This window comes from Stegodyphus dumicola, chromosome 9 (genome assembly GCF_044657685.1).
Source record: "Stegodyphus dumicola isolate Sdum_Otavi_A_Nest chromosome 9, ASM4465768v1".
Taxonomy (NCBI): Eukaryota; Metazoa; Arthropoda; class Arachnida; order Araneae; family Eresidae; genus Stegodyphus; species Stegodyphus dumicola.
This window is the reverse complement of record NC_140776.1, coordinates 184,312,243-184,328,979: the sequence shown is the minus strand read 5'-3', so window position 1 is coordinate 184,328,979 and position 16,737 is coordinate 184,312,243. Positions and strand designations below refer to the sequence as shown.

The 16,737-nt window shown below is 30.7% G+C and overlaps 1 protein-coding gene across 2 annotated transcripts in view; it reads left to right on the top strand.

The window, feature by feature from the left end:
• The window catches only part of LOC118199657 (mitochondrial import inner membrane translocase subunit TIM50-like), a 94,518-nt gene that overhangs the window by 29,111 nt on the left and 48,670 nt on the right, over positions 1-16,737 (top strand). Inside the window, exons 7-10 of one of the 2 annotated variants that reach the window (XM_035371553.2) lie at positions 35-133; positions 6,915-7,071; positions 12,951-13,054; positions 15,218-16,426. In XM_035371553.2, coding sequence (XP_035227444.1) covers positions 35-133; positions 6,915-7,071; positions 12,951-13,054; positions 15,218-15,307 — 450 coding nt within the window. In that variant the 3' untranslated portion in view covers positions 15,308-16,426. Of the gene's footprint in view, positions 1-34; positions 134-6,914; positions 7,072-12,950; positions 13,055-15,217; positions 16,427-16,737 lie in introns of those variants that run through there. The other variant, XM_035371555.2, reaches the window with a different exon arrangement.

Genomic DNA, 16,737 nt, shown 5'->3' with positions numbered 1-16,737 from the left:
TTATGCTTATGTCATTATTTTTCTTCCTTTTTAGACTGCTTTCCCAATCATTGACTCTTTGGATCCTAATGGCTATATTATGTATAGACTATTCCGAGATGCAACAAGGTACATGGATGGACACCATGTAAAAGTAAGCTGAATAAAAGCATTCTGTGTTTGTGCTAATTGCAGAATTATCATTAACATGTTGTAGTGTATGGTTCCAGTGTTGAATACTTGATGAAAATGCTTTAATAGTTGTACAGTAGAGTAGTGGAAATCATTTTTATAAAAAATGTGCATGTAATGCATTTGACAAATGAAATACTTAGAGACATGTTAAATGTAAAATGTTTTTATATTATCATCATTATCTGTCAGTGATCTACTACATGACAAAAAAAAAAAAAAAAAAAAAAAAAAAGAAAAAAAAAACTCTGTGCTAAGGTAGTAGAAATCCATAGCTTTTTTTTTTAAAAAGTACCTGAAGTAGAAGTGAAATCATGTGTTGGTATTGAATTCTAAATTTGGTGAACTGCACAGTAAATGGAGAACCAAATTAGGCTTTGAAAAAGCTTGTATGTAAAAGAAAATGCCCATGTTAAATAGACTAATGGCATAATTTAGCTTAAGGAGTTGCAATTCTAATTACATTGTTGCTATGGTACCTGGAAAACTGGGAAAAGTCAGGGAATTTCACACTGCGATTTCTAAAAAAGTGATTTTTGTGCCATATGAAGTGTTAACTTTTTTGGCGAATCATGTATCGCTTGAATGTCATTAGGATAGCTGGCATAGAGCCACTTTTTGCAGCGCCAATCAGATTGTCTTTTAGAAAGGCAAAGAAAGTTTCCAGTAACCTTGAGAACCTAGAGATTCACACGCATATATGCCTTTCATTTTCAACGAAAGTCAATTTCTCCCTTTTTCATATAAAACAAAATCTTTTAAACCTTTTCTTCTTTCTTGAATGCCTTATTTATCATTTTGCAGTAAAACAATAATCAGTCACTTAGGCTAAAGGCAAAGCAAGTTTCCAGCATCTTTGGTTTCCAGTAACCTTGAGAATCTAGAGATTCACACGCATATATGCACTTCATTTTCAACAAAAGTAAATTTCTCCCATTTTCATATAAAACAAAATCTTTTAAACCTTTTCTTCTTTCTTGAATGCCATATTTATCATTTTGCAGTAAAACAGTAATCAGTCACTAACCATTAGGCTAACCATTTAATACATATATATTTGCCAAAATATTGTCAATTTTTTAAATTCAGTTTTTAATCCTTAAGTAGTAGACTTTATTTTAATGTTATTCTTATTATTTAATGTGTTTTCTTCCATCTAAATATATTTATTATTAGTTAATAATACTTTCAAGTTTCAGACAATTTTCTCTGGTATACTTGCGAAACTAATTCTAGCAATATGATGGCATACCATCATGAAATTTAGTGCACATATTTTTTACTCATGTATGCTGCTAAATAAATGTAAAATGCTTGAATTAATTTTTAAGAGTCATTAAATATATTTCTTTCTTCCTTTAGCTGCAAAATGTTTGCAGAAAAGACATATTTAAACCCTGATTGGGCAGATTCTAATATCAGTTCTCAGGGGCAAAAACAACTCCTATTATAGTTATAGAAGTAATGCTTTAGGGATTATATGCATACATATATATATGCATATATAAAGGCATATGTAATTGGAAAATTTTTGTGTTTTCATGTGGTACAGTCAAAAGTCGTTAATCCGGACTTGTCGGGACTTCGGCGATCCGGATTATTGATTTTTCCGGATTATAGATCATCAGTTAAAATCTGGTAAGATGGCATGCAGAAATTACAAAATTAAAAATATGAAACCGCAATTTATGAAATGAAGAACAATTATGATCTAAAGGATATGAAAATTTACAAAAAGATAAAGCTTAATATTTATTTGTTTACTTTATTAAACATTTCTTTCAATGTAAGTTGTTTAAGTTGCTTCGTTTCATGTGATAATACTTTCTCTTTAATTCTATTAAACAGACATAATTTCTTGTTTAGTTACAAAGTTCCGCTGTTCAAGTCTTATAATTGCTGAGTCGAGAATACCGACTAATTTGTCAATCGAAATTTTTTCGTTTTCAATAACCTCTGTGTCACTTTCTTCACTATCGGAAGCGAATTATAATGACGAGGAACTTGATTTAAATCATATCAAAGACGGAGTACATCGAGATGAAATACTACATTTAGTAAGGAATTATAAGCCAAATAAAATAGAAACATCTGGCCTGAAGATAAGGATAGTGCTGACAGATCAACTTCCAATTCGCTGTGCACCGCAGCTTTTCTCCCCCCCCTTGCTGCAGAGCAGCGTGAAATTGATAAACAGATTTCGGATTTCAAAACATACTTTTGCTTTGTAGATCCTTTACATATTAGTAAATATATATCGGAAATTCTATTTGACATAATCGAAAGTTCAAGCTTACTTTTATAAAATTGCTTTAACAGTCTGCAAAAAATAATAAGCCGGATCCAATTCGAAGATTAAGGAACAACGCAATCTGCAACATTAATTGAATTAGATAATTTAGGTTAGCTTATACCATCCGTTATACATTAAACACGCATTCGTAAACGTATTATGTGCTTGCGCACACGCATATTTGCAGCCATGAAGGTCTTATTCGCACGCGCCAACGCGACACATGCGCAGAAAGTTTGTAGCTTTGAGGTCCGGATTATGGGTGTCTGAATTAACGACTTTTGACTGTACTAATTTACGCTTAGCACAGCCAACGCGCACTACGCAGGTAGCCTGCAATTTTCTTGAAACACACCTGGAAAAGTCAGGGTATTTCTTTCTCCTGTTCGAGTGCCAACCCTGTAATTAAAACTGATTTAAGATAAAAAAATTTATGAAAAATAAAAAAAATTCAGAGTTCCATACTCAAGAACCCTCCTTGCCAGTGTGATTTAATTTACATTGGCCAAATTAAGATTGCTTTAAAATTTTGCTTTAAGAAACATGAGGTATATGTTTGAAAAAAGAAACACAGAAGTCCTCTGTTGCCCAGCATTGTTGGTCTGAAAATCACACTTTCAATTTTTCTAGAGCTATAATTAATCAGAAAACATCTTCCAATCATGAATTAGATTTTCTAAAGGCATTTCACATTCAAAAAAAATCTTTCTGTTCTTGTTAACGATCCTAATTCCAATCCCATCTTTTCCTTCAGCCTTCAAGGAAATTATGTTTTAGTTCTCGTTTCATCAATAGATGGCGGCAGTAGCTTGACTATTGTCCAGGCATTCTTATCTTACCTTATCTCGTTCATTTGCGCTTTGGCAGCTGAGGATGATGGTTCGGCAAAACCATTGAAACTAGTCCTGTGAAAATTTGCTAATATAATGCTGATTTTTAGTCCAGAGGGGCTTTTTCCCTGAAGGACTATCATTTTCGCTTTGTGATTTGCGTTGAATCACTATAAATGTCCATTTCACTTTTCAAACTGTTGCCACCAAATGTTAGAGTCCTGCATTATATTTGAAGAAATTGAATAATGAAAAATCTGCATAAATGTATGTATATTTCTCTATAATATCTCTGTATGAATGTATGTATATATGCATCTGTATATACATATCTAATATATCTGCATAAATGCATGTATCTATGTAAGATATAACAAAATATGATAGCTGTTTCCAAAAAATAATTGACGACCTCAAAATTAACATTCTAAATTTGGTAATCTGCCCCTAAATTCATCTCTTCTCACAGGTTCCAGACTTTTCTATCTTATGTAATGTTTTAATGCAGATGCCTCTTGTCCAATCAAATTAATTGTAAACCAGAACTGTGAACTGAAACTTTTACGACTCCCACCCTTCTTCCTCTGAAGTTCTATGATACTCTGCCCTTTTCTTTCTGCGTTAGCTCTCTTGCTGGTAAGACGCTTTTCATCCATGCTGCTGCCGCTTACTTTCCTAAGATGACGTCGTACTTCAAAATGGGCAAGGAACGGAGGCCTTTTCAAATAACTGCCTAGGCACCCTGGGCCACCAGTGCATAGAACACACTAGTTAGCTCAAGAGGACAGCCCTATTGATGGATATGGTTTGTTTAGAAGTATTGCGAGGCCTTCCAGTTGGTAAAATACAGGAATTGTAACTGAAAGATAATAACGGTGAAACCATATTTTCTGAAGATTATTCCTATTATTATATGGTATTAAAATATAATTTATCAATATGAAAATTAATGTTATAAATATTTATGTGCATTTAGTTATAAGTAATGATTATGTAAAAGTTGATTTTGTGATATTCTGTAATAACAAGAACCTTCCCTGAAGAATTATGATTATGTGAACTCTCAAACAAAAAGACTTTTGGACTGAAGTGCTGAAAAATTCAATAGGACTCTAAAAATTAAAAAATTAATTAAAAAAATTGATATATATAAATTATACTTTACAGGACAAATTTTTTTTTTTTTTTTTTTTTTTTTTTTTTTTTTTTTTTAACATTTGCTAGTGTTTTAACTCTCTTTAAAAAGGCTTCTCTGTCACTACGCCTTTTTCTTTTTGAAGGGGGAATATGTAAGATAAAATTATATGAATCAGAATTATAATATAACTATAAACATTAATTCTTCCTTTCTATTCTAAAATCGTAATATTTCTCTGTATTGCATCATTTCTAGATCACTCTATGGCCCGCGCAACTCTGATGACGTAATATTTAAGAACTGAAACTGCCATTGTAAACCAAAACTTTTCTCTTCGCCGTGCTTCCATCCTTCATAACTACACACTTCAGCTTTTGCTCTCTACTGTGCTAAGATGTAATTTCACTGGCTTGCTTTCTATCTTAACAATATCAAAAATGTAAATCTTCCGTGGAAAGACACGACTAGATTGCCAAGTGATTGTGGCCACAAATATCAAGTGCAAATAAAAATGGAATTAAAACTGTCTCGACTGCCAAGTTCTTTAGATATTATCAAGTTAGCATCACTAGCATACTACGCAATCAAAATCTTCTTCAATATGGGTCTAATCACGTATCTGCAGTGTTCTGTCTTTTCCTTTGCTTTTATTATGACATATATGCATAAATGTATGTGTGTGTATATATATATATGCATTGTGATAAAGCAACGGTACATAGAGCCATCGAATTTTGAATGACGTAATCCTAATTTGATTTGAAATTTGGAATTTGATTTATTATCGATTTTATATTTTGTAAAACTTTAACGAATTTTTGAGTAACAAACTCAACGATTTAAAAGCAAGCAATGGCAACAATCTACCAGGGGGGGACCTTTTTATCTCCAGCGCGCGGAACTGTGTATCGGAAATTCTAAAGATAGTCTCATTTAAAAATTATTTTGCGACATTGCTATTGAACTGAAATTTATGGTTTAATTGCAAAGAACATGTAAGCTAAATAAAGGTAACACACAAAGCATTAAAAAAAATGCCCCTTTGGACTTAATTTAAAATCTGAAACCTTTCAGATTTTTTTTTTTTTTGTGTCATTGTTTGATTTCTAAATTAATATAAGAGATCTTGTTCACACAAAGAATGTCTGAGCACTAAACCCACTTTCCTTGAAATATACTTACCTTTTCAAGTGTTGAATTTAATGCGAGTATAGAATGAAATATTGAAAACATTAGGTATAGAAAGGGACCTGCTGTACTATTGAAATCTATGTCTAAGTTTTTACTTCCCAGAAATTTAACTACTGCCAGCCAAGTTTTTCACTAGCATGATGTTTTAAAATTCACATTGTTCATTAAAAAATATATTTGTTGCTTTTTTTGCGAATATGATGTTAATAATCTTTTAATTTATCAAGTAATGAGATCGATGTGATATAATTTTTTCAAGAAGGAGGTCTTTTATCTGACAAACGAAAACGAGTATGCAAAAATGGCCACATAATGAAACTGTACATTAAAGATGAAACTGTTTGGAGGTGCAATGTTAAAAATTACAAAAAGAAGAAGGGCCTCCTTGTTGGAAATTGGTTCAGCAGTTCTAGAATTTGTTCATCATTGCTATTCAATTTATGTATTCTTAGCTAGAGAAGTTGACGTCCATGAAATGATGTAACAAACAACTTAATATGCATGAAAATGCTGCAATTAACTGGAATAATTGCATGTCATAAAATAATAATAATAAGTATAAGAAAAAGATTCCTAAAAATATTCTTAGGAAATGACATGTGTATACATTGTGTTGTTTATTTTTACTCTTATTTATTTGTTTATTCTCACTTCATGAGCTGAGAAAGCTTTCAAAATTATAGCTGAGATCTTGGCACAGATCTAAAAGATTAGGGGCTTATATAGGCACAGATCTAAAAGATTAGGGGCTTATATAACAAAGAAGTACCAAAGACTATTTTTAGTTCTTTAATGTATTTGTTGGTACTTAAATTTTTGTTCTGCATTTATAAAATGAATTATTTGTTTACCTTTACTTGCATCATCATTATTATAAGTAATATAAAACACTGCATATTTTAAATATACTTTGCTATTAATACTAGACGTAAAGAAAGGGAAATTTTATGTTATAACTTTGGGTCTGTTTGGTGTAATGGTAGTAATTGATGAAATGGATTAGTTTTTTATGTATATTTTACCTATTCATAATGGCCACATTATCAACTTTTAAATCAACTTTTGTATGTTCCTAGGCTATTCATATGCGAGTTTTTCAAATTGTCACAAATGTTTCTTTAAAAAATCTAGTGTATGTATATATAATAGGAGGCCATACGTAAATAATGCAGTTCAAACATCAAATGTAAATGATAGCAAAGTAATAAATAATAACAAATATTTATTTAACATTTTGCCTTATTTTTTATCCTTTGCATTTGTTTCCATTAAAGAAAACTTTATTTTATAGGATCTATCATGCTTAAACAGGGATTTATCTAAAGTAATATTTGTGGACTGGAATGAGAAATCATTTAAACTGCAACCCAGAAATGCTTTGCATTTGAAACGATGGACTGGTAATGATGATGATACAACATTGTATGATTTAGCTACTCTTTTAAGGGGTAAGTATATGTTTTTTTCTGAAACAAAAATTAGAATATTTCCTATTTGCATAAACAAGATGATCTAAAAGAGTTAAGGTACAATTATAAGTGACAAAACACCAGAATTTCACCATATGTTGTGCAAGTACAGTACCTGCCATAGACATTTACAAACATTCATGCTTTCTGTGGGATTTAATCTGGGCAGATCTGTCTGGCAGCCGCTGTCACCAACTACTATGCCGTCTTGACAGCTTCAAAAGAGTCAGTAAGGTTTTTAAAAAAATTGTGTGCCTCAATAAATTTCATGATATATGGCAATACAGTTACAGAGTTGCCTACTCTTCGGATTAAGCAGGAGATTCTGTATTTTCAACCGTACTCCTGCTAACATGATTTACAACATAATTCTCCTGGCTTTTTCTTATTCTTAGTATTTCTTATGATTTTTATGTAGCTTGGCTTAATTTATTTCTATTTACACCCAAAAAATGTGATTTTGGATGCCTGAAAGCTCTTGGTTTTCTCTAGGTTACATATAAAAGAAAACAGTTTCATCAGTGAGACTTATGGTGCACTTCTGCTTTATAAGTGAGAGCACATGTCTGAAAATGTCCTGTTCCAGTTATTTAATATCACATCAAGCGTCATATATTAGTCAATGAGCACAAAGGTTGAGGTGGTTATTTTATTCGTCTTAGTGCAAGAAATAGCTTAAGAAATAGTTATGTCCGTGAAAAAGGTAAAATGCTTGTATACTTTTAAAAAATCATATGCACATGACTTTCTCCTATTATTTCATCAAGGAAATGTAATATATTTGCAAAGTGTACCATTTGTTATTGCAATCTTCAGTTTCGTGCTGTGGAAATGGCCAATGTTCTTAAACATATGCATTCGCAAAAACACAAGAGCAACACGAGTTGTATTGGAAAAAAAAAAAAAAAAAAAAGCAAAAAAATTAATTTTTCTGTGGAAATAAAGGGCTAAAATGTTATTAATATAATTATGCTTGTTCTCTGCCTTTATGCTGGAGTGCAACCTGCCACTGAATGCATTGGATCATGCTGCAGCTTTATTTTAGAAAAATATTTCCGGATTGCTAAATCACTAAGAAATACTCAAGTACAAGGACAAAAATAAATGCAATTGTTAACCCTTTCAGGACGGGCATCCCATATACGCATTCCCTAAAAACATGTCTTACAGCCAGGTGTCCCATCTACGCATCACTAGAGATTGCATTCAGAAGACAGGTGATGCGTATACGCATTTTAAGCTAGAACGTTTTTCTGAAGACTACTAGTTGGCATCCTATGTCTATTGCTTTTGAAATGAACACAGTTTTAGGTTCCTGACCTTGAGTTTGATATATTCTACTTGACTTTGGTATTTTACTCATCAGCTCTTGCGAGGGTGGGGGCGGAGGGAAAGTGTAAACAGATGTGAGCTCTTTAAATCGCTGTGTGCTAATAAAAAAAACATTCGCGTGTCTGATTTATATCCAATTCCTTTTTTATTCTATTTTTTCCTTTACTATGTACGGGCTTTTAGGGTTAGTATGTGGAGTACTGTTACGTTTTGCATTGCCCTTCAGATATATTTCTGGTTCTTCTCTTTTTATTTCGGAAAGCCTCACCTCCAGTCTATTATGGCGAAAAGGCACTATTTATCAGAGGAAGAATACCCTCATATGGTCAATGAACCATTTATTAACGCAGATGAGAGTGATGATTCATTTTCTAAAGAGTTAGAAAGTGATACTTTTTCTAAGAGTTAGAAAGTGATACTTTTTCTAAGAGTTAGAAAGTGATACTTCTCTGTGCTTCGAGATTTACCACACTCAGTCTTCATTTAAATTTTGTTACTTCTTACTGTAAATAGTCTTTATTGTATTGTTCTATCAATTTAAAACTGTATTGATGGATTTTATCAATTAAAACTTTGGAATAATTTGAATAGCACTTCCAAAAATTATTTTATAAGATAAGCAATTTTTTAATAATATTTTCATGTAAAATAAAGAAAAAAGTTATTGGGTGTTAATTTCACATATATAAGAGCTCAAATAATAATCTAAAATGATGTCAAAATTATGATGCTAGAAGCAAAACTCTTTTTTTTTTTTTTTTTTTTTCTAATTTTTTTTTTATAAAATTAGGCTTAGCGATGCAAAACCTCCATCCTGTACAGTGACTGTCTTCAATTCCCTTCCGTCCCGTACGAGCGTCTTAAACAAAGGTGCGCCGTCGCGAAAGGGTTAAAGAAATGGCTGTAAAAATAAATCTTCAGGTACTGATTGCATTAAAACAGCTCTATTATGTGTCTCTACATTAATACAGATGCAAAACTGTGTCCAGTTATTGTTTCTTTTCTTTTCTTTTTTTTTTTTTTAAATCCAGTCTTCAGAAATTTAGTTTGGTGTACTTGTCACCAGTTTAGAAGGAGATTTGACAGGCTTTAATACTGCTAATTAATAAAACTTTAAAAGAAATTGCACTTGGGGTCGACAATGCACCAGTAATGATAGGCTTAAAGACTCAGAAAAAGAAAATTCAGATTTGCAAATTATGATGTGAACCTGTCACTTCTTAAAATGTAGTAGCTGAAAAAGGGTCAGTGTCTTTATGAATAAATGTGAATGGACACATTGTTGATATTATTACCTTAGGGTTCTAAAAGGAAAGAAAAATTTACACACTTCCTACAACTGCATAATACTGCAATAAGAACAATTTTGAAACATGAAATGTATACACTGGCTGTCTTTAAGAAATTTTTATTTAGAATCCTCAATGAATAGAATCCACTTCGTATATTTTTTTGGAAGAAGTAATTGCTTCTTAAGACAAAATGCTGTTTTGAAAGTGATAACATATTTAAAGAAAATGGAGATGTAGTTACTACTTCCACTGCTAAAAATAGTGTGAAAAAAATTAGGTAACTTCTGCACCTGTGAGCAATTTAATAGGCAATTTTCAAAGTAACACTGCAAAATATAAGTGTAAATAGCTGATACAAAGTTTTCTCAAAATAGTATAAAAAAAAATTTTAAAAAAAAGTTCAACAAGGGAAACATTTTTCAATAACTGCAAGTTTATCTTATGAAGAATATATATTCAGATTTTCACAAAGCTTCCTTCATATTGACATGATTCAATGTTCCTAAAACAATTCTACTGTGCAAAATTCCATTAATTAATGTTTTGCAATCAATGATAAGTGATCTGTTTAAAGACCTTTTGCCTTTATAAAACTAACCTTTGTTGTTTTGCCTTCTAATTCTATCGTGTAATTTATGCAAATCAAAAGAAAGAGGAAGATTTAGTAATTAGAGGCTGCAACTAGCAAATTAGCAGAAGAAAAATAAGTTTTATTTCCTCGTTACTTCTGCCGAATATGTGATAACATACTATATAAATTTCCATCAATGCAGAAATGATTTGGCATGCTAAAGTTGCAGATATTTCTGCTCTAGGAAATGTTTCTTTTGTTATAAGATATTTTATGACTAGATTTCCAGTTTTACTTCATTTAGATAATGATACTGATTTTGCAGCTGATAAATTGCATTTGCAATTTTGCAGTTTACAATTAGAAAAATATAATCAGCTAGTGATAGTAGGATTGATGCCCAGTGGAGTTTAATTGGAAAACTGGAAGTGCTGACGGAATTTTAAGTTTAGCTGTCCTCAGTAATCTTGACAATTTCCCATAGTAATGCATAATGCAAAAAAGATTCTCATTGGAAAACAAGGACTAAATTTAGATCCAATATTTGTAAGAGTACATTGCATTTATGAGTTAGTAGTTAAACTTAATTTATTATTACGAAACATATTTTCATATTTCAAACATATTTTTATCATTTAAAGTCTTTTTTTGTCGTTGAAAAAATTCTCCTGATTTTTCAGTGTCGTAGGTTGGCATTTATTTCAGAAAGAAAAACAATAAGCAAGCTCTCTCTCTCCAATTATGAAGAGAATTTTAGAAGTTTCTTATAGTAGTTATACCTCCTAGACAGTTTGTATATTAGAGTCCTAAATTAAGGGCTTGGTTTTGAACTATCAGCACACAGAATGCCAACCTGTTACAAAACATTGCTTATTTTTTTAACTTTTCATTACATTATGTATGATATTTTCTAAAGGCTATTTAAAATTGTGTTTTATATTGCTGAGAATATCCCTTTTTAATGATACTACATTTTGCTGCACATTATAATAAAATTTTATTTTATGAAACATAAAACTTTCAAACATAAAGCTATTTAATACTATTATGTAATTTTTAACTTTTGTTCCCATGTTCATTTATTCTGATTCTTACTTTATAAATGTTTGTTCTTTTTTATTATTTATCATTGTTCTTATTTGATAATTGAGCTGTTTTATGTTTGGATTAATCTTTCCAATAAAGCCATATGTAACAACATAACAACACTATTATCTAATTGCAAAAGTTCACACCCAATTTGAAATGAAATCAGATACAACACATTTTCATCAGAAATATTGTTTGTTAATCAGTTATATACTCTTCATCATCATCTACAATTCCCTCCCAGCGTTTTGCGAGTTTTTAGATTTCTTCTTTGTAGAAACTGTATGACTGACTTCTCCTCAAAGAAAGCCATGCGGTAGTTTTTGACCTTTTCCATAGAATCAAATTTTTTTATTCTTCAGATTATTTTGCTAGAGTGAAAATCTGAAGGAGCAAGGTCAGGCAAGTACAGCAGATGCTAGAGGATTTCTCTTTCAAACTCCGTAAATTTTTCCAATGTATGATGAGCGACATGTATTGAACTTTGTCATGGTGAAAAATGCCTTTTTGATTTATTAAATTTGTTTGTTTTGCTTGGGTTTCAACACTTAGTCGCTCACATTACTTATCTGTAGTTAATTGTTTTGCCTGGGGAAGAAGCTCGTAATAAATTATTCCTGTGCAATCCCACCAGACACATAACAACACATTTATTGGATACAGTTCAGTATATGCTATAGTTTCTTCTCTTTCACTTCCATATTTTCAGCTTCTTTTTTGTTTTTCTGTTATACATAACCCATTTTTCATCTCCAGTTATTAATTTATCCAAAAAAAAAAAAAAAAAAAAGGTTTGTTTTATTGATGAGTGAGGAGAAAATAGCTGTGGAAACATAGTTCTGTTTGTTCCATTCTGTCAAAACATACAAATGTTATATATCAGCTGCATCCAGATTGCTGTAAATGGTCGAATTGTCAACATTTAGTCTCTTAGCAATCTCTTTACTGCTAATCTAAGAATTATTATTCACTTAATCATGGATCATTATTAATACCAGAAGGTTGCCCAGAGCTAAGTTTATCATTTAGACTGAAGTCGCCATTTCATAATTGACCAAACCAGTTTAAGAGCAGTATTTTTTATTGCAATTCTAATAGTCACTCCTTTTTAAAACCCATATATGTATGCAGTGTATAGAAGTGTAACTGTTTTCATTTTCCACTCTGCATATCAGCCCTGCAAAGAAGCGAATTTAAATAAACTTTTTTTAAGGCTTTGCTTACTCACAATTCATCTAAATAACTGTTAGTTAATAGGATTATAAAAGAAATAGCAGGATCTATCAAAGAATTGCCATCTATGAAAATTGGCACAAACATTTACAGTCACCCAATAAAATTCAGCTAGCACAAAGAAGCAAGGATTTATAATAACTGAATAAACTGTCAAATTCAATTGAAATTCAATCCAACCGTATCGATGTGTTGCTTTCTATTTTACATTAATTATAATTTTTATTATGTTCTGATCTAAACTATTAAAATTTGAATAAATTCTCCTATAAAATCTTTTGGCTTTTGTCTAATGGAATTTTCTTAATGTACATAACATTTTTATATCTAATTAATTTCAGCCATAGCAACTAGTGAAGTTGAAGATGTTCGCACAGTTTTGGACTATTATAGCCAGTTTGATGATCCAGTTCAAGTATTTAAAGATAATCAAAGAAAACTTCAGGTATTTCTAAAGAATTTTTTCTCTATTACTAGTACACACTAGTACAAAGTCTGTAATCCAGATGTCCATAATCCGGACCTCAAAGCTACAAACTTTATGCACATGCGTAAACGTATAATGTGTTTACGCATGCGCATATTGCCTTTATGCATGTGCATAATATGTTTACGCATGCGCATTTAATGTATAACGGAGGGTATAAGCTAGGCTAAAATTATCTAAGTCATTTCAGTTAATGTTGCAGATTGCGCTGTTCCTTAATCTTCTAATTGGATCCGGCTTATTATTTTTTGCAAACTGTTAGAGCAATTTAAAAAAAAGTAAGTTTGAACTTTCGATTATGTCAAAAAGAGTTTCAAATTCTGGAGCTGCCAAAGGATCTAGAAAGCGAAAGCATGTTTTGATGTCCATCAAACAAAAAGTGGAATTGCTGCAAAAAATGGATAAAGTCTCAAAATTATGTGCATATCCGTCTAAAAAATATGCGAGAGTATGACATTGGAAAGTCGACTGTATATTACGTAAGTAAAAAGAAAAAGGAAATTTTTGAATATTTTGTGGATTCCGACACCCCACTTGCAATGACTAACAGAAAAGGGGTTCGTTATGCTCAAAGTGATGAATGTTTAATAAAGTAAACAAATAAATATTAAGTTTTTTTTTGTAAATTTTGATACCCTTTGGATCATAATAGCTCATTTCATAAATTACAGTTTTATATTTTTAATTGTATAATTTCTGCATGCCATCTTACCAGATTTAAATTGATGATCTATAGTCCGGAATCGCCGAAGTCCCGGATTACGGACTTTGTACTGTATTACTTCCTTCTGAACTGCTTTAATGTCATTTCAAGATTTAACCCTCCGAGCATTACGAGTTCGGCCCTAAAATTTCAAAGTTCCTCAAATTGTCATGAATAAATAAAGTTTTCTTGATTATAATTAAAAAAATGAATCTCTCGATGTGATTCCTTTTCTTCCAATACACATCCAACCCAAAATCAGATACATTAAAAGCTGACAGAAATTTTCATGTGTATTAAATATGAAAGCCACTCTTCCATACAGAATTTTACGTCAATAATGCTGAGAGGGTTAAAATTATCATTATACAAGTATATATTGTAAAATTATTTCTGTAGAATATCAAATTATCATGCATAGTTCATAAAAATTCCACAAATTATTCTTCAAGATTTGTTATCTTTTTATATAACAGTTGACATTTTTGAACTAAGTGAATAAATTGCTAAATCTTAGCAATCTATGGTTCCGTCACAAATGAAAAATTTTCTATTTAATAATCAAATTTTAAATAATGTGAATTGCTCGATAATGCCGTGTTTAAAAAAAAAAAAAAGGGCAACAAAATATATTTTACCAAAAATAATTATTTTTGAGTACGTATGTCTAACAAAGTGAACATACCATCGTTATCTTGAAAGTAAAAAGTTATACTACAATAAGAGACTGAAAATTCCCTGACTGTAAATCCACATTGCCAGTCAGGTGTCAACAATGATATGAAAATGACTTTGGCCATTTTTAGTGAAAGGTTTTTCTACTGAAGCATTGAAGTAATCAATTATATTCTGTTGATGATTGCTTAAATAAATATTTTCCGCAAAGCCACTGAACTTGTGAATGAAAATTCTGTTCTCTCAATCAAGTAAGCAGTAATTGGAATTTTGGTATTCTTCTCTTAATGGGGCAGTAGCCAAAATGTGTTCAAGAGTCCAAGAAAAGTAGCCTTCCTACAAACTGCACCAAACATTATGATTCAACATTATTTTTTATTTTTAGTTCAAAGGGGTTTTGTCCCTGAGGGACTATTGTTTCTGTTTTGCGATTTTGTGTCAAGTCACTACAAATGTCCGTTTTACTTTTCAAACTGTTGCCATTAAATATTATCACCCTGTATTATATTTGAAGAAATTAAATAATAAAGAATCTGCATAATCCACGTGCAGTGCCGATAAGGACTACGTGTTTCTGAGACTCCTTTGCCAATGCTTTTTCTTCTTTTTTCCCTTTTCTAGGAATTTCGTTCTCCTGATGAGGAGGGACCTTTAGCTGCCCTTAAAATCGATTGAGTGTTTTAATATACTTATGCTAAATACAAGGTTGTTATTGCAATTTTGATATATGTATTTTGTTTTAGGAAGAGGAAGATAAACGAATACTAGAAGAACGTAATAAAAAATCAAGTCTAGCGAGTACATTGTCAAGTAATTTACTCAGAAGAAGATAATTCATTTAAATTTATTGTACAAGAAAAGCTGTTTAGAATAGTTACACTCCTGTTTGTAACTTATATAAAACATGACAAAGAAAAACACTGTTAGTATTTTTTAAACATAGCATTTTTATGTAGTTTAAAATTTCTTTACATGACAATATTGTTTACATCAAAACTGTAATTTTACAGTGTGCATTTTGGTTTTCTTTATTAATATAATCATTCGTAATTGAACTTAAATATGAAAAGAAAAATATGCTTAGCATTAAAATGAAGTTTTTTCCCTTTCAACTTGTGAAATTTATTTAAATAGTTATAATTTGATAAAAGGAATAGCTGTGCTTGCCAGCATGTTTTTTTTTTAAATTATAATACCTGTCCTTGTTCAAACTTTAGGTGCATGCTTTGTGTTTTATTTATTTGTATACTGCTGTCCTGGTCTTTCAATGTGCCAGACTTTATTGTGAAACAATAATATACAAAATTTTCTTTCTGTGCATATGCCAACAAATATTTGTAATTGCTGATAGAAATATGCTCAAATTTGCATATATAACAAGGCCATAGATTCTGCATTAATTTATGATATTTACTTCTTGAAGTAAAATGCTTTAATTTGAATACTAGAGAAATTTGATTTTTCTCAAATATAGATTTATTAAAAGTATCCATATATTTGATGCATAAAGATTATAGAAGAATAGCACAAATATAAAATTCAGAATAAAGAATTTTATATATAAATGTATGCTAATTTTTAAACATAAAACAATATTTTAGCATATTTTTTAAATATTTTATAAAAAATCCTGAATGAAAGGTATATGATATAGTAGCATATGCTACATATTGTAATAAATATGCAGTTAAATGAGTATAAAGAACAGGCTTTATATCAAATATCACTTGTTCAGTTGAGATCTCAAGATAATTCTATGATCTTTTCTTAGCTTCAAGGGGGAAATGAAGGATTAAATAATTATTTAAGAAGAAAAAAGTTCTGTGATCGATTTCTGATATGTGTCATGATCATTGAAAATGTTTCATTCATGTATATCCTCTTGTAATCATAAGTTTTTGTAACATATGTGTTATTGTGTTAAATTCATTAAATTTATTTGTGGTAAAAAAGCGTAGTTTGACTTTAGAAATTGCACACCTCAGAATTATTACTTAAGTATCTAATTCCCCCCCCAATATTTTTTAAAACAATCATTGCAATATCTTGCGTGTGCAAATGTAGGGTGTCTCAACAAAAGTACACATTTAATATGTCCAATATAATGCTTTACTTTCAGAAAATGGAAAATATTTTTATACACAACAAGTAAATATTCTGAATAATGTCTGGCATATTTCTTCCACAACTTGCTTTCACTGAGAAATTCCACAGAGCTTCCTAACAGTTTTTGTGTAATACTCAGCATTCTTGTATATTTTCA